The following is a 25,896-nucleotide window of genomic DNA, read 5'->3' as shown; positions in this document are numbered from 1 at the left end:
TCTACTCTTCATGTGTTTGTCCACAGAAGAGAAAACTAACTAAACGCAAAGTTTCTGTTCTCACCAGGGCATGCACAGGCCTATACCTCAGCAGAAGAGCACTATGGGAAATAACAGCTACCAATGGATGGCTAGGACCACCCTTTAATTTGACCTCTAGTTATTCTGATGAGTTAGAAGTTCAAAAGCAAGCTTATGGATAATTAAAGAATTTAATATTTCCTCTATGTATGAAGTTGTCATGAAGGTTTGTAAGTAGTCATATGCATTATAGTCAACTTTAAAAATCACTTCTAGTCAGGACCAAAATGAATGCATGTCTAGTGTCTGTGTTATACTCAAGGTCCAAGAGCATTGCTCAATTGCCTTTGACCATTAGTAGAAGTAAATTCTGTTTGATTTGTGAAAATTATGTTATCTGAAATGAACCACTTCACAGTTTGGAATAATATAAAATAATGTCCTCCATTTAGTAAAACAGCAGATATTTAGATATGTGTAAATTGGCTCATTTCTGCATAGAAATCATAGTAACTAACAGACATAGGAGGAATGATTTTTGGTTACCAAAGATACCCGAATTCACCTATCTGTATCAAATTTGTCATCTATAGTCTAAACTGCATATTTCAAGACATCCTCTTCTCCTTGGTAGTACTTGAGCATTTTATAACTTAGTTTTCTCCACACACTACTTGCAACTTTATTTGATTAATTAGTACATGCCATTATGAAAGACAAATGAAGATTATAATGTTCAATAAAAGAAAGTTTAATAGCACATTTGCATGAATTCTTAGAAGCAAATAAAGTTTCAAATAATGCTTAGAGTACCATCCTTTTATATTTCATGAACCAATCAGCTGTGTTTTAGCATCTTCTTTCTGAAAGGCTCAAAATACCTTGTAACCTTTCAGCAGCCTGGGAGGAGGAGGAGGAGGAGAAGGAGGAGGAGGAGGAGGAGGAGGAGGAGGAGGAGGAGGAGGAGGAGGAGGAGGAGGAGGTTAAGTTAATCTGTAGGGTGGTGGATTATGGCTCCATGGTGAGTTAGGGGTGACATTGGGGGGAGGGGAGGATATTGTAACTTTAAGACTTCAGCTTCTCTTCTTCCAGGTCTCAGTCCGAGAGCTCCTGTAAGGAACGGGATGTTCTCACCAGATTCTCAGGGCTGTGGAGTTCATGTGTGGTTGAGGCACAGCGTGTGATGAGAGACTTGAACATGGCACCGACAATAATGCCTTCCACATTTTGGGCTGTGGACTTGTTGTCCACTGTGGTGAAGTTATTTCCAAACCCAGCTTTGTCTGGAATACAAAGACACGAGTTAGAGGCCGTAAGCGACACAGCTGAAAGATGTAAGGAAGCAAGTGTCTGGCGGCTAGGATATTGTGAAGGTCTGCTCAGAAGTACAGACACTGGTGATTAAAGAAAGATAGTTGCAGTGTAGAAATCCCTGTGCGAACTATAAAAGCAAACCATCTACTTCAGTCTTAGTTCTGACATGGCCTTTGCAAAGGAACATTTAAGTTAATTGATCTTAGAAAGGAAAGGGGGTCTATTAAATAAGGAAGGGAGGAAGGAAGGGAGGGAGGGAGAGAGGGAGAAATGGAGGGGGCAGAAAGAGGAAAAGAAAGAGAGAGAAGAGAGAGAGAGAGAGAGAGAGAGAGAGAGAGAGAGAGAGAGAGAGAGAGAGAGAGAGAGAGAGAGAAAGAGAGAGAAACTCATTGGTTTCTCCATTGATGAAAACTAATGTGGCTTGAGCTTCTTTGGTGAGGAACTCTGGCTTTGTAGCAGAAACTATCCAGTGTGTTAGAAGGGGCATGCGATTGGCCAACCACATGAGATGCACAGTAAGGGAATAGTGGTGGGGGCCTTGCAGAAAGACTCCAGTAGGCCTGGAGGAAACCGAGTCCCAATAACATTTGTTCCCAGAAGCTCTAGGCACATATAAAGAGGAAGAAACACTGCCAGTCTCCTTCAGACTGGCAATTCCCTTAACACAGAGAATGGAAAATGCTGGAGACCAAAGACTGTGACCCGAGTTGATATTTTATAGCTTTTTTTTTTTAACATACCCACAGATCTTCACTGGACACATACACATCCTATGGCTTTGCAAGAGGAATCCTTATGACCTGTAAGCCAACTGTGGACTGTGGGAAGCACACGTACAGCTCTCAGATTGATGGGTAAGTGTTTTCTGTCTGATTCACTGACTCACGCTACATGTCAAGATTCTAGGAGGAAAGTATCATGCTCGATTACCAACCTTTCACTGTCTGTGCCAACTGATAAGGATTTATCTCCAGCTTTGCAATACGGGAAGCAATATTGCAGTCTATGCTTTGAACTCTTATCCAAAATAGATTTAAGAGAAAGGGACAGAGGGAGAGGAAGGGAGGTAGGGAGGGAGAGCAAGAGGGGAAGAGAATGAGAGGAGAGACATATTTATTTTTTAATCTGTATTTTCTTTAACAGATCTCAACTACAGTCTGCAAGTCATTGTTTTCAAATTTACCAAGTGGTTAGTGTAAACTAGTTCTGATAGGATATGTTATTCCAGAGGCTCTCCAAGGAAGTAATGTTTTCTCCTACTGTGATAACCGGATAATAAAGAATATGAAGCAATCAAGAAAAAAACTGCTTCTAAACACATAGACTTTTTTTTAATATACATTAGTCAACTTCATTCATGTGTCTTATGAACCTTAAATCTATAGTAAGAAGTCATCTTCAAAGCTAGATTCAAAGTACACATTTGAAACAATGTGGCTTCCAGTTCCTTACTGCATCGGCATTTAGAAGGTCCCAAAGGTGTTCATTTTATACAAATTTGACTGGCACTTTCTAGCTTCATCCTGTAGCTTAGGCCTGCATACTTTTGTAAAGCCATGGAACTATAAACAAGTTACTGGTCTCTTTGTTTGTCTATTTTAAATAAACTAAATCTCTGGGTATGTGTGTCAATTATGTCACTACAATGTTTGTGCTAATTACATTTTTCTTTCCTAGTTTATTATGTGAAGAATGCCAAGTGCTACAAGTGCCATATTGCAGGGACTCATTTCATACTTATTGAATTAGTAAACTTGTCTCCATTGTCATCTACAGAAGGTCAGGGGAGAGACAGAACTACCAAAGTCCTGTTCAGTGAGGTCCATTACCTTTTGAGGACATCATGTGTCATAAGGCAATCTGAAAACATCTCTTGGTTTTATTCCTCATTATATATAGCCTCACATACATACATACATACATACATGCACACATGTGTACAGCCACACAAAAGTCTCTTTCTTCTCGAAGTTCTAGCCCCAGACGTTGAAACACTACCTGCTTCACCACACAGTGGCTGCTTCTTCATCTCAGGGGTGGCTTTACTTACTGTCAGTGACCGGCTCCATACAAAATCCTAGCAAAGCATGCAAGAAGTCCACTACATTATTGAGAGAGTCCTTGTTCACATAGTCCCTCATGGTTTGTCGGAACTGTATTTTATCTAGCTTGTACAGCTTAGTAAGGCAGTTCTGGGCCTGCAATGAAGGGAAAGGAGTGAAAAAGTCACAAGCACCAGCTTAAGCTCCAGACACCATTAATCTGAGACAAAAGACCCAGGAAGCAGACTCCCCGCCCCCCACTCCCTCTCACTGCTGCTGGATCCTCCCCATGCTAGACCCAGTTGTTTGAATAAGAAGTAGACAGGAAGGGACTGGGCCATCTGAAGGTGTTTGTATTCAGAAAGACCACTCTTGGGGGCACAGGGTTGGGGGTGGGGGGACTCAAAGCTAATGTTCAGTGCTGATCCCAGAAAACTCAGTCTTTTCACCAAGGTCAAGATTTTATGATATGATGAAAATAATTCAAGATGTTGAAGTAGGTCAAAGAATCCATGGGTCACTCTTAGGAAAACTCAAAGGCTTTGTGCAACTGGAAGAAGCATGTCTCTCTCATGTCTAATTTGAAGTTAGATAGGTTTAATGGAGAAAGTGCAGGCAAGAGAGTTATATTGTTTTTGATTAATTAATTATTAGTTACTTTTTTTGAGGTAGAATCTCAAGTAATCTAATCTGGCCTTGGACTGCTTATATAGCTGAGGATGACCTTGAACTTCTAATCCTCCTGCCTCTGTCTCCTTGATGCTAGGATTGCAGATGTGCACATCTGTAATCACACCTTACTAATGTGCTACTGCGTGTTCTCTGGGCTTTCTGGATGCTAGGCAAGCACTCTACCAACTGAGTTATAGCCTCAGCGGAACAATGACCTCTTATATGGCCAAGAAGGAAAAGGTTCTTAGAACATATAAGAGGCATAAAATATTATATTATCTGTCTCCATTTGAATATGAAAGAAAGTATGGTATTTAAATAAAATTTGGTCTCATGACACAATTCTTCTGCTCAAAATAACAATACATTTTCTGTGGTATAGTAAATAGTTTTATCATCTTGCAAAATAAGAGGGAATAATTCCCACCATCAGAAGCAAGAAAGTGACAATCACTGACAAAAGTTTTAGACAGAATAGTTTTGTGGGAACATGAGGAGGCTGCTAGCCTTCTCCTACTATTAAAGGATAAACCTCATTTGAACGATGTTTTGCTGTGAAAAGCCACACTTCTGACTATTATTTGCTGATTGCCCTTTCCTTACACCTGAAAAAACTGAGGCAGAAGGAAGTCAAGGGTTTTGCCAAGATGATACTGTAAGTTCTGTGGTAGAGTCAATACCAGAAGCCAGGTTCTTGCCTACTAAGGTGTAGTTAGTTCTCCTGTGAAATAGTCTCATTAGCACTTTAGACACTGACGATCTTGAGAAACTATACTTAGATACCATCTACTCCTATCAAGGAGTTGAGATGCCCAATACTAGATCAACTGGTATCTTGAAGACGGCTATATGAATAAAAGAGACAGGTGAAAGGTCCTAAGGATGGGATGGAATGGGGTAATGGCAGAGGTGTCTGGGCTGAGGGAAAGGGCTAAAGGACCAAAGGAGGGGATAAAAAGGAGGGGGAGACCACTGTGAGGATGGAAAACTTTGCAATTGGGCATAGGCATTGAAGCTACAGCTGGGAGACGTCCCTGAGAATTGGAATCTACTGAGGAGCTTTAAGTGGTAATCCAGAAAAAAAAAAACCTTAAGTTGTGTTACTATTTGATGTGGTCATGGCTCAGAAAGGGTACTTGGATATTTAAAAGAAAAAAACAAATACTATAAAAGGACGAAACTTGGAATTCATCACGTAAGCTTTTTAGTATGATCTTGCTGTAATCTCTCCATCTGTGTTATGGGAAGATGGGTTTTCATTCTGCCTTTACTCATGTCTTAGAAAAATTGACATCAGGAATTTGTATTTCAGAGAACTTTTTAGTTACTCTATTCCCCCCTTTATAAAATAAATGTTGCTTTCTGATAAGATGACGTTTACAAAGCACTTAATTACAATGTGATCTGATTTAACTATCATTCCATATGTGATTTGTAAAGATCTTCATTGTAATATTTATAAAGAGAATAAAACCTAAATCTCTGAAGTACAAATTACTTCAAGCTCCTTATAAATCATACTATAAAGGTATAGTTTCATATTTCTGCTTTGGAGGCAGCTAGACTATCTACAATTCTGAATAGAGTTCAATGGGAAGTTTAACCAAGTTTAAGATTTTTCAAGCCCTTGAAATTCTTATTCTGAGTAAATATCCTACTTTTTTCAAAAAATATAGAACATTAATTATTTTTTTCAATAATTTGGGATTATTATTAAATTTCTAGATTAATAACCCAAAAAGTGTTAAGGGGTTACAACCCTTAGACATTTTTATATTTATAAGAAATATAAAAGCATTACTTAACTAATTTTTTTCAATAATTTGGGAGTATTAAAAAATGTTAGAATTAAGAATTATGGGATTTTGTGTTAGAACTATTAGGCACTTATAAATATAACTTCAATAATATTCTTTTTCTAACACACACACACATACAACCTGATGGTTTGGTCTAAAGATAAGACATATCCTTAACTTTTCAAGTAAGACTGCACTGGAAAAATTCCATGATGCAGAAACCCAGAAACATGTTGTTCTCAATCTAGACATTTTTCTGGGGGAGCCTCTCAATCGTGTGCACATATCTGTATAGTGAGTACAGAAGCATTCTAGATGACTGGAAAGCAATGGGCAAAGGTATCCGATTGAAAATGTAAGCAAACGCCTGAGTGACCAGTCTCACAGAAACATAAAGTATTCTTGTCCATTCACTAACAGCAACTTCCCTTCTGACCCAACAGGTTCTGCTTTCTGTATAGCCAGAAAAACAGAATACCGTTCTCAAAGCCAATTCACACCTCCAGAAAGATGCTTCTTCTCATATTTTAATCAGAAGGCCATGAAATTAGTCTTCTGTATAAGGAGTAAGGTGTTTTTGTTAGCCTTGGCAGTTTTTATTTATGATGTAACAAAATAAAAAATATTTATGTATAAGGATTGATACAATGGAAGCTTTTATTGCCTCATTGTACTTTATTAATTTTTTTAATTTAGCTCAAAAATCTAGATCTTGGTCAAAATATCTGAGTTGGGGAATTTAAACTTTATCTATTGTGAATATACCTCCCATATCCATACAACAAACCAAAATACTATAACAAAATTGGATATAAAAGAAAGATAAATGGATAAATCGATGGATGATAGATGATACATTAAGCAAGAAATCTAGCATGCTAATACTGTATGAACATTTCATGACAAAACCTGCACCAGACAAAATGGGCTGGCATCTGATTTTGACATGATCCTCAAACTCTGCCAAGGTGTGCCAAGGAAATTTGAGCTCAAATTTGCACTAAATTTTAAAAGACTATTTTCTTATCATTTCAATTCCAATTTACAATTGAGGTATGTATCCCAGACCAGGGTTGTTAGAGGTGGGTTGTTGCTCAAGTCAGAAGGAAAGGTAACAGTGGGCAGATGCAATCAAAAGCAAGCTGCAACAAACCACTTTCTGTTACTCAATACAGAGGCAAGCCCATGTGCAGAGTTTCAAGTTTCATACAGCTCAAAGGAACATGATCTCAAACACACAGAAGTTGAGGGTCATTCTCAAGCAAGGCAGCCAGATGCCTGGCTACTTTTACAGTCCTGTTTTGTCCCAATAAGGGCCACTTTCCATTTCTAAGTAAGAACAGCAATGGCTTTGACCTGTTCCTCTAATATAAAATTCTGTTACCCAGCCGATCAAAGGAGCATCAGTCCAGATCGTCAGATGCTTACTAAATGTATTTGTCTGTGCAAAGTTCTTTCAGACTTATATCTAGATGTTCTGACTCTGCAACCCTCTCCCAAGTGGTCTGCAAGAGGCAGGAGGCAGAGCAGTTTCCTAAGCTTCAGTTTTAGATGTCTTGAGGGAATCCTATTGCCCCAAGACAGTATTGATCACCTACTAAGTACACTGTTTTCAGGGAACATTGACCCTCATTGTCAAAGGACTTGTTCCTCATTTAGAAAGAGGAACAAGAGAGGGAGAGAGAGAGAGAGAAAGAGGAAATGGAATCTACTTTAATTCTCTTACATTCTCTCGGAATACCTGGTGTCTCAGGCGATCTCCAGAGAGCCCTCGATGTCCTTCTCCGCAACCATAGGCACATCCCAGTGACTTGACTATTTTGATGAGCATAGTAAGAGCAAGCCTATGGTTGCTTACAGGGATGTTGTCATCCTAGTAACCAAGATGGAGAAAGAAAGACACGCCTGTTAACCTTGCCACCTAGCTTATTTTGATATTCTATCTTATGTTATAGCAATTAAGAAAATAAAATTGTGAAGAGCTCAACAAACTCACTTTTCTAAAACTTACAACAAAACTGCATTCTGATTGTCTTCTGATGATACAGAATTTGAATGGGTTTACTAAAAGACATGCTTTCATATCCTTGGTGGACTATCAGAAGAACAACCTATCCAGCCCCCGGGCTACCTTGCCAGCACAGTCTTGCCCAACACCCGCAAGGGCCCACACGGGACTCCCCACAGGATCCTAAGACCTCTGGTGAGTGGAACACAGCGCCTGCCCCAATCCAATTGCGCGGAACCTGAGACTGCGGTACATAGGGAAGCAGGCTACCCGGGCCGGATCTGGGGCACAAGTCCCTTCCGCTCCACTCGAGCCCCGGGCTACCTTGCCAGCGGAGTCGCCTGACACCCGCAAGGGCCCACACAGGATTCCACACGAGATCCTAAGACCTCTAGTGAGTGGAACACAACTTCTGCCAGGAGTCTGGTTCGAACACCAGATATCTGGGTACCTGCCCTGCAAGAAGAGAGCTTGCCTGCAGAGAATACTCTGCCCACTGAAACTAAGGAGAGTGCTACCCTCCAGGTCTGCTTATAGAGGCTAACAGAGTCACCTGAAGAACAAGCTCTGAACAGTGACAACTAAAACAGCTAGCTTCAGAGATTACCAGATGGCGAAAGGCAAATGTAAGAATCCTACTAACAAATATCAAGACCACTCACCATTATCAGAACGCAGCACTCCCACCCCACCTAGTCCTGGGCACCCCAACACAACCGAAAATCTAGACCCAGATTTAAACACATTTCTCATGATGATGATAGAGGACATCAAGAAGGACTTTCATAAGTCACTTAAAGAATTACAGGAGAGCACTGCTAAAGAGTTACAGGCCCTTAAAGAAAAGCAGGAAAACACAGCCAAACAGGTAGAAATCATTAAAGAAAAACAGGAAAACACATCCAAACAGGTGATGGAAATGAACAAAACCATACTAGAACTAAAAGGGGAAGTAGACACAATAAAGAAAACCCAAAGCGAGGCAACGCTGGAGATAGAAACCCTAGGAAAGAGATCTGGAACCATAGATGCGAGCATCAGCAACAGAATACAAGAAATGGAAGAGAGAATCTCAGGTGCAGAAGATTCCATAGAGAACATCGACACAACAGTCAAAGAAAATACAAAATGCAAAAGGATCCTAACTCAAAACATCCAGGTAATCCAGGACACAATGAGAAGACCAAACCTATGGATAATAGGAATTGATGAGAATGAAGATTTTCAACTTAAAGGGCCAGCTAATATCTTTAACAAAATAATAGAAGAAAACTTCCCAAACATAAAAAAAGAGATGCCCATGATCATACAAGAAGCCTACAGAACTGCAAATAGACTGGACCAGAAAAGAAATTCCTCCCGACACATAATAATCAGAACAACAAATGCACTAAATAAAGATAGAATATTAAAAGCAGTAAGGGAGAAAGGTCAAGTAACATATAAAGGAAGGCCTATCAGAATTACACCAGACTTTTCACCAGAGACTATGAAAGCCAGAAGAGCCTGGACAGATGGTATACAGACACTAAGAGAACACAAATGCCAGCCCAGGCTACTACTATATACAGCCAAACTCTCAATTACCATAGATGGAGAAACCAAAGTATTCCACGACAAAAACAATTTCACACAATATCTTTCCACGAATCCAGCCCTTCAAAGGATAATAACAGAAAAGAAGCAATACAAGGACGGAAATCACGCCCTAGAACAACCAAGAAAGTAATCATTCAACAAACCAAAAAGAAGACAGCCACAAGAACAGAATGCCAACTCTAACAACAAAAATAAAAGGAAGCAACAATTACTTTTCCTTAATATCTCTTAATATCAATGGACTCAATTCCCCAATAAAAAGACATAGACTAACAGACTGGCTACACAAACAGGACCCAACATTCTGCTGCTTACAGGAAACCCATCTCAGGGAAAAAGACAGACACTACCTCGGAGTGAAAGGCTGGAAAACAATTTTCCAAGCAAATGGACTGAAGAAACAAGCCGGAGTAGCCATTTTAATATCGGATAAAATCGACTTCCAACCCAAAGTTATCAAAAAAGACAAGGAGGGACACTTCATACTCATCAAAGTTAAAATCCTCCAAGAGGAACTCTCAATTCTGAATATCTACGCACCAAATGCAAGGGCAGCCACATTCATTAGAGACAGTTTAGTAAAGCTTAAAGCATACATTGCACCTCACACAATAATAGTGGGAGACTTCAACACACCACTTTCTTCAAAGGACAGATCGTGGAAACAGAAACTAAACAGGGACACAGTGAAACTAACAGAAGTTATGAAACAAATGGACCTGACAGATATCTACAGAACATTTTATCCTAAAACAAAAGGATATACCTTCTTCTCAGCACCTCACGGGACCTTCTCCAAAATTGACCATATAATTGGTCACAAAACAGGCCTCAATAGATACAAAAATATTGAAATTGTCCCATGTATCCTATCAGACCACCATGGCCTAAGACTGATCTTCAATAACAACATAAATAATGGAAAGCCAACATTCACGTGGAAACTGAATAACACTCTTCTCAATGATACCTTGGTCAAGGAAGGAATAAAGAAAGAAATTAAAGACTTTTTAGAGTTTAATGAAAATGAAGCCACAACGTACCCAAACCTATGGGACACAATGAAAGCATTTCTAAGAGGGAAACTCATAGCTCTGAGTGCCTCCAAGAAGAAACGGGAGACAGCACATACTAGCAGCTTGACAACACATCTAAAAGCCCTAGAAAAAAAGGAAGCAAATTCACCCAAGAGGAGTAGACGGCAGGAAATAATCAAACTCAGGGATGAAATCAACCAAGTGGAAACAAGAAGAACTATTCAAAGAATTAACCAAACGAGGAGTTGGTTCTTTGAGAAAATCAACAAGATAGATAAACCCTTAGCTAGACTCACTAAAGGGCACAGGGACTAAATCCTAATTAACAAAATCAGAAATGAAAAGGGAGACATAACAACAGATCCTGAAGAAATCCAAAACACCATCAGATCCTTCTACAAAAGGCTATACTCAACAAAACTGGAAAACCTGGACGAAATGGACAAATTTCTGGACAGATACCAGGTACCAAAGTTGAATCAGGATCAAGTTGACCATCTAAACAGTCCCATATCACCTAAAGAAATAGAAGCAGTTATTAATAGTCTCCCAACCAAAAAAAGCCCAGGACCAGATGGGTTTAGTGCAGAGTTCTACCAGACCTTCAAAGAAGATCTAATTCCAATTCTGCACAAACTATTTCACAAAATAGAAGTAGAAGGTACTCTACCCAACTCATTTTATGAAGCCACTATTACTCTGATACCTAAACCACAGAAAGACCCAACAAAGATAGAGAACTTCAGACCAATTTCTCTTATGAATATCGATGCAAAAATCCTCAATAAAATTCTCTCTAACCGAATCCAAGAACACATTAAAGCAATCATCCATCCTGACCAAGTAGGTTTTATTCCAGGGATGCAGGGATGGTTTAATATACGAAAATCCATCAATGTAATCCATTATATAAACAAACTCAAAGACAAAAACCACATGATCATCTCGTTAGATGCAGAAAAAGCATTTGACAAGATCCAACACCCATTCATGATAAAAGTGTTGGAAAGATCAGGAATTCAAGGCCCATACCTAAACATGATAAAAGCAATCTACAGCAAACCAGTAGCCAACATCAAAGTAAATGGAGAGAAGCTGGAAGCAATCCCACTAAAATCAGGGACTAGACAAGGCTGCCCACTTTCTCCCTACCTTTTCAACATAGTACTTGAAGTATTAGCCAGAGCAATTCGACAACAAAAGGAGATCAAGGGGATACAAATTGGAAAAGAGGAAGTCAAAATATCACTTTTTGCAGATGATATGATAGTATATATAAGTGACCCTAAAAATTCTACCAGAGAACTCCTAAACCTGATAAACAGCTTCGGTGAAGTAGCTGGATATAAAATAAACTCAAACAAGTCAATGGCCTTTCTCTACACAAAGAATAAACAGGCTGAGAAAGAAATTAGGGAAACAACACCCTTCTCAATAGTCACAAATAATATAAAATATCTTGGCGTGACTCTAACTAAGGAAGTGAAAGATCTGTATGATAAAAACTTCAAATCTCTGAAGAAAGAAATTAAGGAAGATCTCAGAAGATGGAAAGATCTCCCATGCTCATGGATTGGCAGGATCAACATTGTAAAAATGGCTATCTTGCCAAAAGCAATCTACAGATTCAATGCAATCCCCATCAAAATTCCAACTCAATTCTTCAACGAATTGGAAGGAGCAATTTGCAAATTTGTCTGGAATAACAAAAAACCTAGGATAGCAAAAAGTCTTCTCAAGGATAAAAGAACTTCTGGCGGAATCACCATGCCAGACCTAAAGCTTTACTACAGAGCAATTGTGATAAAAACTGCATGGTACTGGTATAGAGACAGACAAGTAGACCAATGGAATAGAATTGAAGACCCAGAAATGAACCCACACACCTATGGTCACTTGATCTTCGACAAGGGAGCTAAAACCATCCAGTGGAAGAAAGACAGCATTTTCAACAATTGGTGCTGGCACAACTGGTTGTTATCGTGTAGAAGAATGCGAATCGATCCATACTTATCTCCTTGTACTAAGGTCAAATCTAAGTGGATCAAGGAACTTCACATAAAACCAGAGACACTGAAACTTATAGAGGAGAAAGTGGGGAAAAGCCTTGAAGATATGGGCACAGGGGAAAAATTCCTGAACAGAACAGCAATGGCTTGTGCTGTAAGATCGAGAATTGACAAATGGGACCTAATGAAACTCCAAAGTTTCTGCAAGGCAAAAGACACCGTCAATAAGACAAAAAGACCACCAACAGATTGGGAAAGGATCTTTACCTATCCTAAATCAGATAGGGGACTAATATCCAATATATATAAAGAACTCAAGAAGGTGGACTCCAGAAAAATCAAATAACCCCATTAAAAAATTGGGCTCAGAGCTAAACAAAGAATTCTCACCTGAGGAATACCGAATGGCTGAGAAGCACCTGAAAAAAATGTTGAACATCCTTAATTATCAGGGAAATGCAAATCAAAATAACCCTGAGATTCCACCTCACACCAGTCAGAATGGCTAAGATCAAAAATTCAGGTGACAGCAGATGCTGGCGAGGATGTGGAGAAAGAAGAACACTCCTCCATTGTTGGTGGGAGTGCAGGCTTGTACAACCACTCTGGAAATCCGTCTGGTGGTTCCTCAGAAAATTGGACATAGTACTACCGGAGGATCCAGCAATACCTCTCCTGGGCATATATCCAGAAGATGCCCCAACTGGTAAGAAGGACACATGCTCCACTATGTTCATAGCAGCCTTATTTATAATAGCCAGAAGCTGGAAAGAACCTAGATGCCCCTCAACAGAGGAATGGATACAGAAAATGTGGTACATCTAAACAATGGAGTACTACTCAGCTATTAAAAAGAATGAATTTATGAAATTCCTAGCCAAATGGATGGACCTGGAGGGCATCATCCTGAGTGAGGTAACACATTCACAAAGAAATTCACACAATATGTACTCACTGATAAGTGGATATTAGCCCCAAACCTAGGATACCCAAGATATAAGATATAATTTGCTAAACATGAAACTCAAGAAGAATGAAGACTGAAGTGTGGACACTATGCCCCTCCTTAGAATTGGGAACAAAACACCCATGGAAGGAGTTACAGAGACAAAGTTTGGAGCTGAGATGAAAGGATGGACCATGTAGAGACTGCCATATCCAGGGATCCACCCCATAATCAGCATCCAAACGCTGACACCATTGCATACACTAGCAAGATTTTATTGAAAGGACCCAGATGTAGCTGTCTCTTGTGAGACTATGCCGGGGCCTAGCAAACACAGAAGTGGATGCTCACAGTCAGGTAATGGATGGATCACAGGGCTCCCAATGGAGGAGCTAGAGAAAGTACCCAAGGAGCTGGAGGGATCTGCAACCCTATAAGTGGAACAACATTATGAACTAACCAGTACCCCAGAGCTCTTGACTCTAGCTGCATATATATCAAAAGATGGCCTAGTCGGCCATCACTGGAAAGAGAGGCCCATTGGACTTGCAAACTTTATATGCCCCAGTACAGGGGAACACCAGGGCCAAAAAGGGGGAGTGGGTGGGTAGGGGATTGGGGGTGGGTGGATATGGGGGACTTTTGGTATAGCATTGGAAATGTAAATGAGCTAAATACCTTATAAAAAATGGAAAAAAAAAAAAGAAGAACAACCTAGAGAGGGCCAGTTGGATGACCAATAGTAAATAAGAATAGATTTTTCCTGGAATCTACCTTTATCAGGTATCAGGGGTTTCTGATAACACCCCCAGGCAAGAAAATTACTAGCTCTCTGGAACTGGGATTTTTTTTTAAGATTTATTTATTTATTTGATGTATAGGAGTACACTGGAGCTGTCTTCAGATACATCAGAAGAGGGCAGGCATCAGATTTCATTACAGATGGTTGTGAGCCACCATGTAGATGCTGAGAGTTGAACTCAGGACCTCTTGGAAGAGCAGTCAGTGCTCTTAACCTCGGAGTGATTTCTCCAGCCCCATGGAACTTGGGAATCTTACAGTAATAAGATTGAAATTTTTGAGAAAAATCTCCTGATTATACTTCCATCATATCGTAGTATATGTAATAAGCACAAGCAAAGTAGAATGTATAGAACTTCACATTCAGCTTGGCTCTCCTCTTGAGGTTCACTAGGAAGCCCTCCTGAGGTGAATTATGAACTTGGCTATCTTTTGTTCCTTTTGTGTTTTGTGAGTGGAAAACAGGGGTCCCCCAAAAGGAACTTGAATTCTTTCCATAGATGAACAAGCGTTACTGAGGAATGATGCTGAGCCCACAGTGGGAGGGTTGTTGTCTTTGCATAGCTGGAGTTTCCATGCTCCTTCTGGCTGCATTCAGCCAGCATGTGCATCACAGAGCCAGAATTCTAGTTGCTTTGGGTGATACAAGACAGTTGCACAAATTAGTCTCTTTGTGGTTGTCTTTTTTTTTTTTCCTATCGCATACGTTTTGCATACAGACTACATGAAATAGTGGAAAGAAATTACTCTGCAATCATGAGGGATGATTTCCCACTAGTCACACTGTCAGGTTGACAAATGTAGAAAGAATACTGTAATGCGGGTAAGGTATGAAAAGGCTAGTGGCTTCTAAGGACATTACCATGCACCTTAACATGGTATGCTGGAGTTTCTCCTTCTTTCCATTGTCCAACTGGTCAAGCTTTTCTCATCTGCAAGTTCTGGTAGCAGATGCACTTGGGGCTCAGAGAGCCACATTTCAGGAGTGAAACATTTCTTCGATGAGCTGATAGCAATGGTGGTTGCTAACCTGCCTCAACGGAATGCCACTCCTGGGGGTAAAGCTGTCTCTATTAACCATCCAACTCCATACTGTTTGCCTGAAGGCATTCTTTCTCCAGTGGCTAGTCAGAGCCCAAAGAAGTAAGGGGCTTGAAAGTCACTTTGCATCCCCTGGTGACATCTTTGAAGAGTCATCCTGAATTCAAAGAACATTCTATAATTATGTATTTGCTAAGGGAAAAAAATGATTTTTAGTTTGGATCCAAATTGCAGCTTCAATAATTAATAGCTATGTAATCTTGGGGAAACTGTTAATATTTAAAACTCTCTCCTCTTTAGAAACAGAATCATAACAATGCTTTTCTAATAGAGATATTGTGTGAGGTAGTTCACAACATATCATGTCCACCGTAAGAGAAAACCAAAGTCTAATCTTTATGCAGATGTCACTGCTGTCCCTCAGAGCCACTTTTTGCCGATTAGGATCTTGAGTGGTGACTTAGTTAGACAGGTTAGATTCTGTCCTCACCAGTCTCCTTTGTTGACTGCCTCTGGGTACCTCAGGAGCACTGCAGCTCGATGCAGTAGCACCCTGGGAAAGGTCACTCTGGTGAGGGTTCTTTGGAAGGCTGATTTATACATGTTTTAAAATTATCATACACTCTTTAAAAGCTTTTCCAGTTCTGAAAACTCTTTGTACACATCCATTCAGGCTTTATTTTTTTAGGCCTTTGGATGACCTTTTACCAGAGATGTGAAGAAAGCTGTACCAAGCTACAGGCAGAAATCCGAGTTATTAAATGATACTTTAAGGTCTTATAGGCTAGAGGTCAATAAAGAAATGGAAATTAGCATTTCCTTTCTCTCTTGATTCCCTGTGCTCCTGGTAATACCAGATTGCCAAAATCAGTTAGACCATGTCCCACTGAAAATAGCAGATGGTTTTAAGGTACAATTGACTTTTGTAGATCATAAAATCTAATTGCAGTTTGATAAGTAACTGCATAATCTTTACATCTTGGTAGTTTTTTTTTGAGATCATAAAATCTGACTTTAAAATATTCCACATGTGGTAATTTTGGTTAAAATTACATTTATAATAGCAAGCTATAAATTTAATGTAATAATTATCATAATCTCCTAGTTACAATGATTAAATATTTATACAATTAATATAGTTAAGATAGTATTTAAGACAATATCTAGACATGATATAAGATTAAGACAGTTCTAAATAGAAGAGTAAGAATTCAAGAATATTGTAATAGATTTGTGGATCAGAGTTCACAGATATTGGAAAGATCTAAGCCAATTGTGAGTTGAAGAAATGGGAGATTAATAGAGTAAATATGCACCTGTGTGCTAGAGGTAGGAGAGAAAGTATAAGCAAGTACAGTACCATTCATTTATATATTAAAAATAGTATCTTATGCAGAAAAGTAGACAATCCATAGTTTATGTAACAAATTATGGAACTGTTTACAATGTGATCTTTTACTTGTAAACTCCACAAGATATGCAGACTGTAACCTGTTAAGCACTTTTGTGGTTTATTTCAACTTATGAACTTCAATTCACAACTAAAATTGCCAATTGAAATCAGTGTAAGTTATATGAATTCAAACTGTGATAATTTGTTTCTAAACAAAATAGAAGAAATGCTTGATAACTTCACAGATCATAAGGCATGAAGATAAACAGCAAGAATGAAATTCAGGATCATCCAATAATAATAAGAAAGCCTTAGGGGCATGACACATTGAGAAAGGAAAGACCTGAGGCCAGATAGCTGTTTCTGTACCAAACTTATGTCAAAATAATGCTGCAAAAATTCAAGCAGCTAGACATCCGAGTCTCTCAAAATTCAAACACCAAAGCTGTAACCCTCCATCTGATGATATTTGGAGCCCGGACTTGGGAGGTAATTTGAATTAAATGAGGTTAGACACTGGTGTCCAGAGCCAGTGGAACTAAGTTCACGGAGAAACTAGATCTCTTAGTATTTCTTTGCACTTGCACAGAGGTGGTCATGTGAGCTCATAGTGGTGGCAGTCACCTTCTAGACAAGAGAGGAGGCTGCATGGAACTCTTGTGGGCACTGGAACTTTAGACATGTCCAATCTCTATAAATAACAGAAGTGTCTGTTGATCAATCTCTATGTTTTGTAGTAGACTCTGAGCACACTCTCAGTATACTATCAGACTAACTCCACAAAGTTTGAGGTTATCCTTAGTGGCAGACTGTGAATGATAACATAGTAGTTTTGAGATGTTCCAGAAATAAAATTCCCCCACACAAACAACAACAATGACAAATAAAACCAATCTACCAAAACAACCACCACAACAAAACCAACAATCCACAACAACACTAAAATAAAACAGTCCTACCATTGCATGGGTGACGACAACTTTTGGATTTAGAACGAGGCACACAATGAGAGACCCTCAAGAACACGATCATGCACATAGATCATGGACCTCCCAGCACCCAGAACTGGAAGAACTACATGTCTACTCTTTGCATCTTGCTACATAAGAGTTATTTCCTTTCTTCCAAATATTACTATTATCTTATGGAAGGTGATAAGAATATTTTAAAATTTAAACAATACTGTATAGCCAAATATGTATTTGGAGTCCCACAAATCTGTATAGCATGTTAGTTAGTGTTTGTCTACTCATGCCTGCTGAGCACATCATTTAAAAGATTTCTACCATCATTGCTTTCAATGATGAGTTGAAATTCTAATCAATAAATATCTGGGGAAAACAAAAAACAAAATCACACACACACACACTTACACAGTCACACACACACACACACACATGCATGCATTCACATGCATATACATTCACACATACACACACACACACACACACACACACACACACACACACACACACTCACACATATGCATGCACATTCACATGCAGATACAAACTGAAAAGAATTCTGGACAACAAATGCCTAAGGATCTACCATGTAATTCCACCATACCTTCTCTTGGTTCTTCTCATTCTTCTCATAAGGGCCACCTCCACCTCCTCCACCTCCTCCTCCATCTCCTCCTCCACCTCCTCCTCCTCCATCTCCACCTCCTCCTTCTTCTCCTCCACCATCTCCAGCTCCACTAGCGGAAGGGGCCCCAAACCCACTGGTGGAACTTGAAGACACGCCTTTGAACTGGAAGGCTCCCTCACTTGGTCTCTTTTCCACAGACTCATTTTCCTTGTTTTCACTTTTCTTCCTGTTTTTTTCTACACAGGGAACTACCCCAAGTTGAAGCAAACATTCCACAATGTTAAGTGCCACATCACAGATGCGAGAGCTGATGTCATGGTTGAGAACGAGATAAACAGCCTTCAGAACCACCTGCAGAACACAAAGGTAAACGTAGGACAATTCAGTACCCGAAGTCCCCTTTCCAAAAGTATCTTATTCTGCATAATACATTTCATTGGATTAAATGATAAACTATTAGAAATGGTTTTAAATAATTCAGACAGATGAATTAAAAACAGTATCTTAGTTAATCCTTCCAATCTCGCCACCAAAGAGATTGTTGATGGACATAATGAAGCACTTGAGTTAATGAAAAACAAAAACAAAAAACAGTCATTTGACCAAATGAACTTACTAAACTGACTTTTATATGCAAAACGTTTTAAGCCTCTGCATTTCACTTCCCACAAATAATGAAGAACAACGACTTCTATACATGTATTCCACAGGACCACTGACTCCCTCAGGATCGTATTATTATTTAACCTTCAATTTTAAATGCACAATATTTGCATGTTTAAATTACGATCCTGTATTGATTTTAATATCTTAAATTATTTGCTGAGCCTGGTTCCATAGGGTGTAATAAAAATGTTGGTGAAATATAATTGTAAAATATAACAACCCTTTCATTGGCTAATGACTGTACTCAAAACAGGCTTTCCTGAGAATGCAAGCTTAAATCTTTCAAAGAGTTCTATTCAGTTTTTTTTTTTTCCTGGCTTCATGGGAGGTTCATTGTCCTGGTGGTTATGTAACTAAAGAAAAATAAAAGAACTTCTCATTTTCATTGTAAGAAAAAACACAGAGGCGTAGCAGAACACACACTTAAATTTATTTACGTATGTGTACTCAAATTCGCTAAGGCTTTAGGAAGGTAAGAACATTCTGAGATAAGATCAAATCTAATGCAATATTTGGAAAAAAAAACCCCAAAAGGTACATTTAAGAGGGTTGCTAGCCTTGTGGGATTTTTATATGGGTAGCCTCTTCATTTTACGAGCAAATATTTCTAAGATATCCACATGCCCACATTCCCCAATCTTGTAGAAATTATGCTAAAAAGTCTTTCTAGTCTTCATTAGGAAAAGTACTGCCCCTTACAGAGAGATCCAGCATGCCGTTCTTATGGACAAAGTTGTTCGTGCCATCAATATGTTCTGTGTCCTCCAGGTAGCTGTAGTTTATGCAGGAGTCTGTGAGGCTTCGTGGCAGGTTGGCACATGCCAGAGGCTCATGTGGCATCTCTGGGATAGGCACCTGGCTGCAGAGCTTCCTCATGTGTTCACTGAAGAAGTCCGCGTAGCCTACATTGAATGATGCCAGCGTAGTGTTGAAGGTCGCAACTGTGATGGTGGAGATCTGAGATCGCACTGGGAAGATGGAGCAAGACCTCAGTGTCCCTTGTGTGGACCCAGTACATGAGTTAGACTGACTCAGTTTCCCTTGTGAGAACCCAGTTCATCAGTTAGACTGACTCAATTTCCCTTGTGTGGACCCAGTACATCAGTTAGACTGACTCAGTTTCCCTTGTGTGGACCAAGTACATCAGTTAGACTGACATGCTCTTTCTTGCATGTGACCGAAAATCACAGCTTTTAAAGATAACTGGTTTATGGCCTCAAAGCTATTACCAAGTTGCATGAAATGCCATGGATTCAATCTGATATCTGACAGGGAGTGAAGGTTATAGGAAGCTGTGATCACATGTGTTCTCCTTGAGACTAAAGCTAGAATTTAAATTTTATAAGGATGGCTTAAGTTGATAACATTACATAGGTTTTAATGTAACAGCTCACTGATATAAACTGATTTATTTGAGATCGTTTTCTATGATTTTATACTGTTAAATATACTTCATTTTGTTAAACCAAATGTCAATAAACTGAGAAATAAATCAGTATGAGTGGAGGTGGGGAGGATGGGCTGGGAGTGTTCATACATTCAGGAAGGAGATAAGAGAGGCCTGGAGGTGGGAAGCATAATCAGAACATATTGTATACATATTTGAAATTATCAAATGATCAACAAAAATGCAACTCTAAAAATATCTACTTTTATCTAAAGTATTGAAAAAAAATCCCAATAGAAAAATCTTTTTGTGTCCAAGAGTAATGGGACATCAATTTGTAATGACAAATAATAGATACCGTTTAATACTTACAATACAGTTTGGGGGCCAAAGGGATGAAGGGATAACGTTTATGCTCTGATAAGAGCATAACAATAATAAAAAGAATAAAGAATTCTGTTCCAAGTAGAGAGTAAGAAATTGTATGGGTATCACTCAGAGACACATGTTTACTCCACATAAGCCACCAGGATGACCCAGTAACTGTCAGAAAATAATCCAGTGGCCTTAGAGAGAGTTTGACTTCATTCCCTCTGACTTGTAGGCACTGCCTGCCTTGAAGGTATAGCATGGAGGTGGACAAGCAATGACTGTAGACATTTTCCAGCCTTTGGGCTAATGATCTTTTAGAATATGTATGAGTGTTTTGTCCTTGCTCTCCCCCTGGAGGTATGGTGCTCATGTCAAACAGCTTCTGCTACTAAAGCTGTGCAAAGAATAGCTAACAAGTAGGTTTCTAAGCAATACACACAAAAGAGTGCCAGGTTTTGAAGATATAATGATGCAGAGAACAATTAACATGGGTGTGCTGGGTGGTTGTATGTCAACTTGTCAGAAGCTAAAGTCATCTGAAAAGAGCAGACCTCAGTTAAGAAAATGCCTCCATAGATTAGGCTGTAGGCAAGCCTGTAGGGCATTTTTCTTAATTAGTGATTGATAGAGGAGGGCCATCCCATTATGAGTAGTGCCATCACTAGGCTAGTGGCCCAGAGTTCTATGAGTAATCCCTGAAGAGCAAGGCAGTAAGCAGCACTTCTCCATGGCCTCTGCATCAGCTCTTGCCTCTAGGTTCCTGCCTTCAGGTTCCTGTCCCATTCCGGGACCTGTTCTGACTTCATTTTATAACGAACAGTGATATGGAAACATAAGCCAATACAAACCCTTTCCTCCCCAAGTTGCTTTTGGTCATGGTGTTACATCATAGCAATAGAAACCCTAACTTGGACACATGGGTAAAAAATGTTAAGAACGGGAAACCCTGAAAGGAATCTGTGCTCCTTCCCTATCCTGACTCTGGCCCACGACCCCGTGCTGGACCCACCTTCCTTGACAGTGTTCTCTCCGTGGCTGTTGGAGTGGTCTGGCAGGTCGCTCACCAGGGTGTGGTGGGAGTGCGAGTGCCTGGCGCTCAGACTTTCCATCTCAGTGGCTGCATCTGAGCTGCCCCGCCGGGTCAGCTTCCCTGAGTTGGGGGAGAATATCACAAGAGACTTTTAAAATCTAGAAGGGTATCTCTTGAGATTTGGGTTTTTTTTTTCTCTCTAGAGGACAGCAATAAAGTGAGAGTGCAGGAAGGAGAGCGTGAAGCTCAACTAAAACAGCAAGGACTGCACTTGACTTTCGAACAGTCAAGGTCAAGATGATTGATGAAATTGCCTGTGATAGGGTCAGCCCCAATCTAAGACAAATGTCAGAGACCATCTGTCGTGGCTCCATGGATGTCAGCTTCTGATTTTAAGCTTTGTTTCTTAAGTTAATATCCAAGGTGTACGCGTGGGGCGCTGTTACTTCCTTTGCTTTCCTTATTTTATTAAATAATAGAGTTAAGTAAAAGTCTGCCTTTAGATGAGTAAAATTAAAATTAATATACAGAATTTTCTAAAGTCACGATTCTGCATCTATTATGATCTAAGTAATATAACTTTTAATCTTTGTAGTCACCTAAGATGGTGGTTTGCCAGCCTCCCTTTTCAATGCCTCTCCTATCTTCTCCAAGCCCAGAGAAACTGCCAAAAGAGAATGTGCTGCGGGTAGGTGAGACGTCTAGGTGGTCCTCATGCAGCAGGAATGGTACACCCATTCGTCTAGGTCTCCTCTTCCCCGTGTGGTGGAATGGAATGGAGCCCTTCCTCTCTCGGTCTTCTTTGCGACTTTTGAACTGCAATGAGGAGAGATAAAGGCAGACACAAGCCAAAGAGCTGTAAGAGTAAACCCGGGAAATGTTGAGTGCCATCCAATAGACAGGGGGGAAATGTTGCAAGGGTCTTAATAGAGTGAGAGAAACAAAGCAAAATTCATTACATTCTGGAAGTCTTTCTCCTGAATGAGTTTGAGCACTGGTTCTCAAAGAGAAGGCCCTGAGCCATGAGCTGTAGCGTCCTTTTGGAACTTGTTGGAAGCTCAAACTTGCAGCGTCACCCTCAGCATATCTAACATTTAAAACTAAAAAGCAAATCCCAGAGATCTGTGTTTTAACAAAGCCCCGAGGGCGCCTCTGATCCCTGATGCACACTAAAGGCGCAGAGCCACTGGTGCAGAGGAGCAGTGCCCTTAACTCTGCTCTACCTCTCAAGCTTGGTTCTCGTTGGTAGGTTCACCATTCACAAGGACAGTCAAAGAGGACACACAACAGACATTGGAACAAATCTATTATTCATACCAAACCAGCTCAAGATCAAGGGTAAGTCAGAATTTAGAATGCCTTTAGAAATATTTAGAATTTAGAAAGCTGTAGAAATATACCCACATCTGAATTTAGCTTTCAGTGATTTTGATTGCATTATTCTGGGCTCAGGTCTGGGCCCTTTGAATTATAAAGCTACTCGAAAAAATAACTATGTGTAGCTGAAATAGGAAAATCTCTCCTTTTTTTCTGTAATTGTCAATGTTGTTAGAAGAACGATAGTCAGTGCCTACTGCTGTGTTATTGATGAAGGAGACACTCACTGTTTAGTAACGAGTTGAGATGATAAGTAAATATTTATTTTTATGTTCTTCATTGACATAATTAAACAAATAATTTTGAAAAAGGGAAAACAAAGCTGCTACATGTAAATGAGCATACATCATCTCCTAGGTGATTGACTCCATACAATGATGACAGAGAGACAGAGTGGCCAGTCCAGAAGAATGTGGATGTTTTAGATAGCAGTCTTGTCTTTAAGTTAGGGTTAAGCTTTAGCAAACTGCCTAACACTTCTGTGAAATTCAAAGAATAGGTTCTCAGTGGATTAAGTAAAAACTACTTGTATAAAGTATTTTATAAATGAAATGGAGACATAGGAATGAAAACTAGTACCACCATACTCCTGCTACCAGTATACACACGGCATCATGAAGGTCTTCATGATAACTATGGGGAACATCAAGAATAGAACACATATACACACATATACACACTCACATATACACACAATTGATTACATACACACACATTCACACACACACACATACACACATACACACACTCACACATACACATGATTGACACACATTCACACACAAATATATACACATACACACATACACACGATTGATTACATACACACACACACACACACATATACATACATACAAACATGCATTTGGTTACAGAGTCATGTTGTGAGTCACTATTAAACTTAAGAGCTGGTATTTTCCCCCTTTTCTACCCTTGTATCCTTTGGCAGATTAAGGGACAGCATGATCCTCTAGCTTTCTAAATCACTGAGGTATCAAAATGCATACTCACCTTTTTAAAAATGTTCATGCCCAGATCTGAAGATAGATCTGGGACGGCAGATCTTCGGAGATTGGTCAATGAGACTTTGGAAAAAGCCTCAGGGCTCAGAGATTTTTCTTCTTCATTACACTTCATGGTGAGATCCTTTACAAACAATAAACATAATCACTAGGGACTCAGACCATCCCAATACTTATTTTATTGAGGTGTTATCTTTTAAATGGAGCTATCCCTGTTGTTTTGAGATCTATAAAATTTTAACTTGCATGATCAAACTTCTGGAATCCAGATTCTGCTTTGAAAGACATATTTCATATTAATTTTAACATCTGTTTGCAAATTTTAACACTGATGCTATGTAGCCCTGGATCCAAAATACTACAGGAAATATATATATATATATATATATATATATATATATATATATATATATATATATATATATATATACACACACATTTTATATGATATAGTTTGATTTTCCCCCTTCCCCAAACTCACCCAGATCTTACTAAACTGAGAGTTTTTCCAGTTAGTAACTCACTTAAGAGGTGCTCATGGTGGCAGGACATCTATTACCAAAGCAGTGCTTATCATTAGAATGTGGAGGAAAAAATTTTCAGAGCCAACCCACTCAAGATTAACTACAATCAAATGGCCAAATATCATGCAAGCAAATATTCCTCTGTATTTTCATATTGTGGCGATGATAAGAAAAATGGGAAGAACATGTGCTTGATTGACGTGTGGGTATCATTTGTCAGAATGCAACCTTCATAGGAAGGTTACCAAATCAGGATGCACTCAAATTACTTCTCTCAATAGCCATAATAAATTGGAAGCCTGTATATTTCAAAAGTAATATTCCCAATGGTGGCTTTGAGACTCCATTTTGAGTTATGCAAAAAAGTTGAATCACATTCTATAAATGCTAATGCCCCATATTTTATGATACTAGTATTTACTAGATTGCATGTCAGAACCCTATTTTAACTGAACCTCTGATTTTCCAGGTGACCCAATTTTCAATGTTTTTGTTAAACAAAGGATTATATTAAATTAACATGCACAAAATATACACTTCTGTCAATAGTGACGAGGGAGCTGAAGACCTGCCAAAGGTTCTACCCATGCAAAAGAAGGGAAGGATAATTGCAAGGGAGCTAGTTACCAACCAAGTTTTAGGCACAGAAACCATAAGAGCTTGAAGCCAGGAAAGAAACAGAAAATGCTGACATTGATAGCCCAAGCAACAATGGACCAGGTTTGCCTTACTTGAGTCTTGTGGGTGTTCACCAGTGAGGGAGCTGCTGCCACCATCGAGCTACTTCTGGGCCTGGGCAGCAGAGGAATATCTGGATCTGGGGTCTTTTCTGGTTTCTCTTCCAGCATGTGTCGCAGCCTTTGTAGATAGTACATCAGAGACCACTGAGTGCCTTCCTCAGACCAGTGGGGCTGGAGAAGGCAGCGGAGAACGGCAACATCGAAGTAGGTGGCATAGCGTGACCTCTGGCATGGTGGTATCACAAGTGAGGCCCTGATCCCAGTGACAGAGAGAAGATGATTACACTGACAGCAGGCCTCCCAAGGGCAGCATGATCCAGCCTAAGTCTCTACATTCCACTTCTTTGTTCATTCACTTGTCTCTTGTATGGCTCACTCTACAGACCATCTACCTGGTCTAGTCCATTCTACTTCTGTTTAGCATTTCTTGAGAGTAGACACCCTGAAAGTTTTGAAGGATGGGTAGGAATTTGGCAATTTAAAAGTAAAGTTGTCACTGGAAG

General features: G+C 39.5%; 1 protein-coding gene across 21 annotated transcripts in view; it reads right to left on the bottom strand.

Annotated features, from left to right (window-relative positions):
• Unc80 (unc-80, NALCN activator) overlaps positions 1-25,896 on the bottom strand; it is a 231,236-nt gene that overhangs the window by 169,975 nt on the left and 35,365 nt on the right. For 18 of the 21 annotated variants that reach the window (XM_017321274.2, XM_017321275.2, XM_011238547.3 and 15 more), the window contains exons 8-16: positions 25,385-25,646; positions 24,119-24,253; positions 22,330-22,546; positions 21,710-21,850; positions 19,641-19,909; positions 18,252-18,626; positions 7,575-7,721; positions 3,386-3,533; positions 1,156-1,304 (exon numbers count right to left, since the gene is read on the bottom strand). In XM_017321274.2, coding sequence (XP_017176763.1) covers positions 1,156-1,304; positions 3,386-3,533; positions 7,575-7,721; positions 18,252-18,626; positions 19,641-19,909; positions 21,710-21,850; positions 22,330-22,546; positions 24,119-24,253; positions 25,385-25,646 — 1,843 coding nt within the window. The remainder of the gene's footprint in view (positions 1-1,155; positions 1,305-3,385; positions 3,534-7,574; positions 7,722-18,251; positions 18,627-19,640; positions 19,910-21,709; positions 21,851-22,329; positions 22,547-24,118; positions 24,254-25,384; positions 25,647-25,896) is intronic. The other 3 variants (XM_011238543.2, XM_030255024.1, XM_006496093.3) reach the window with 1 other exon arrangement.

Source organism: Mus musculus, chromosome 1, assembly GCF_000001635.26.
Source record: "Mus musculus strain C57BL/6J chromosome 1, GRCm38.p6 C57BL/6J".
Classification (NCBI taxonomy): domain Eukaryota; kingdom Metazoa; phylum Chordata; class Mammalia; order Rodentia; family Muridae; genus Mus; species Mus musculus.
The sequence above is the reverse complement of the archived record's forward strand: the minus strand, read 5'-3'. Positions and strand labels throughout refer to the sequence as shown.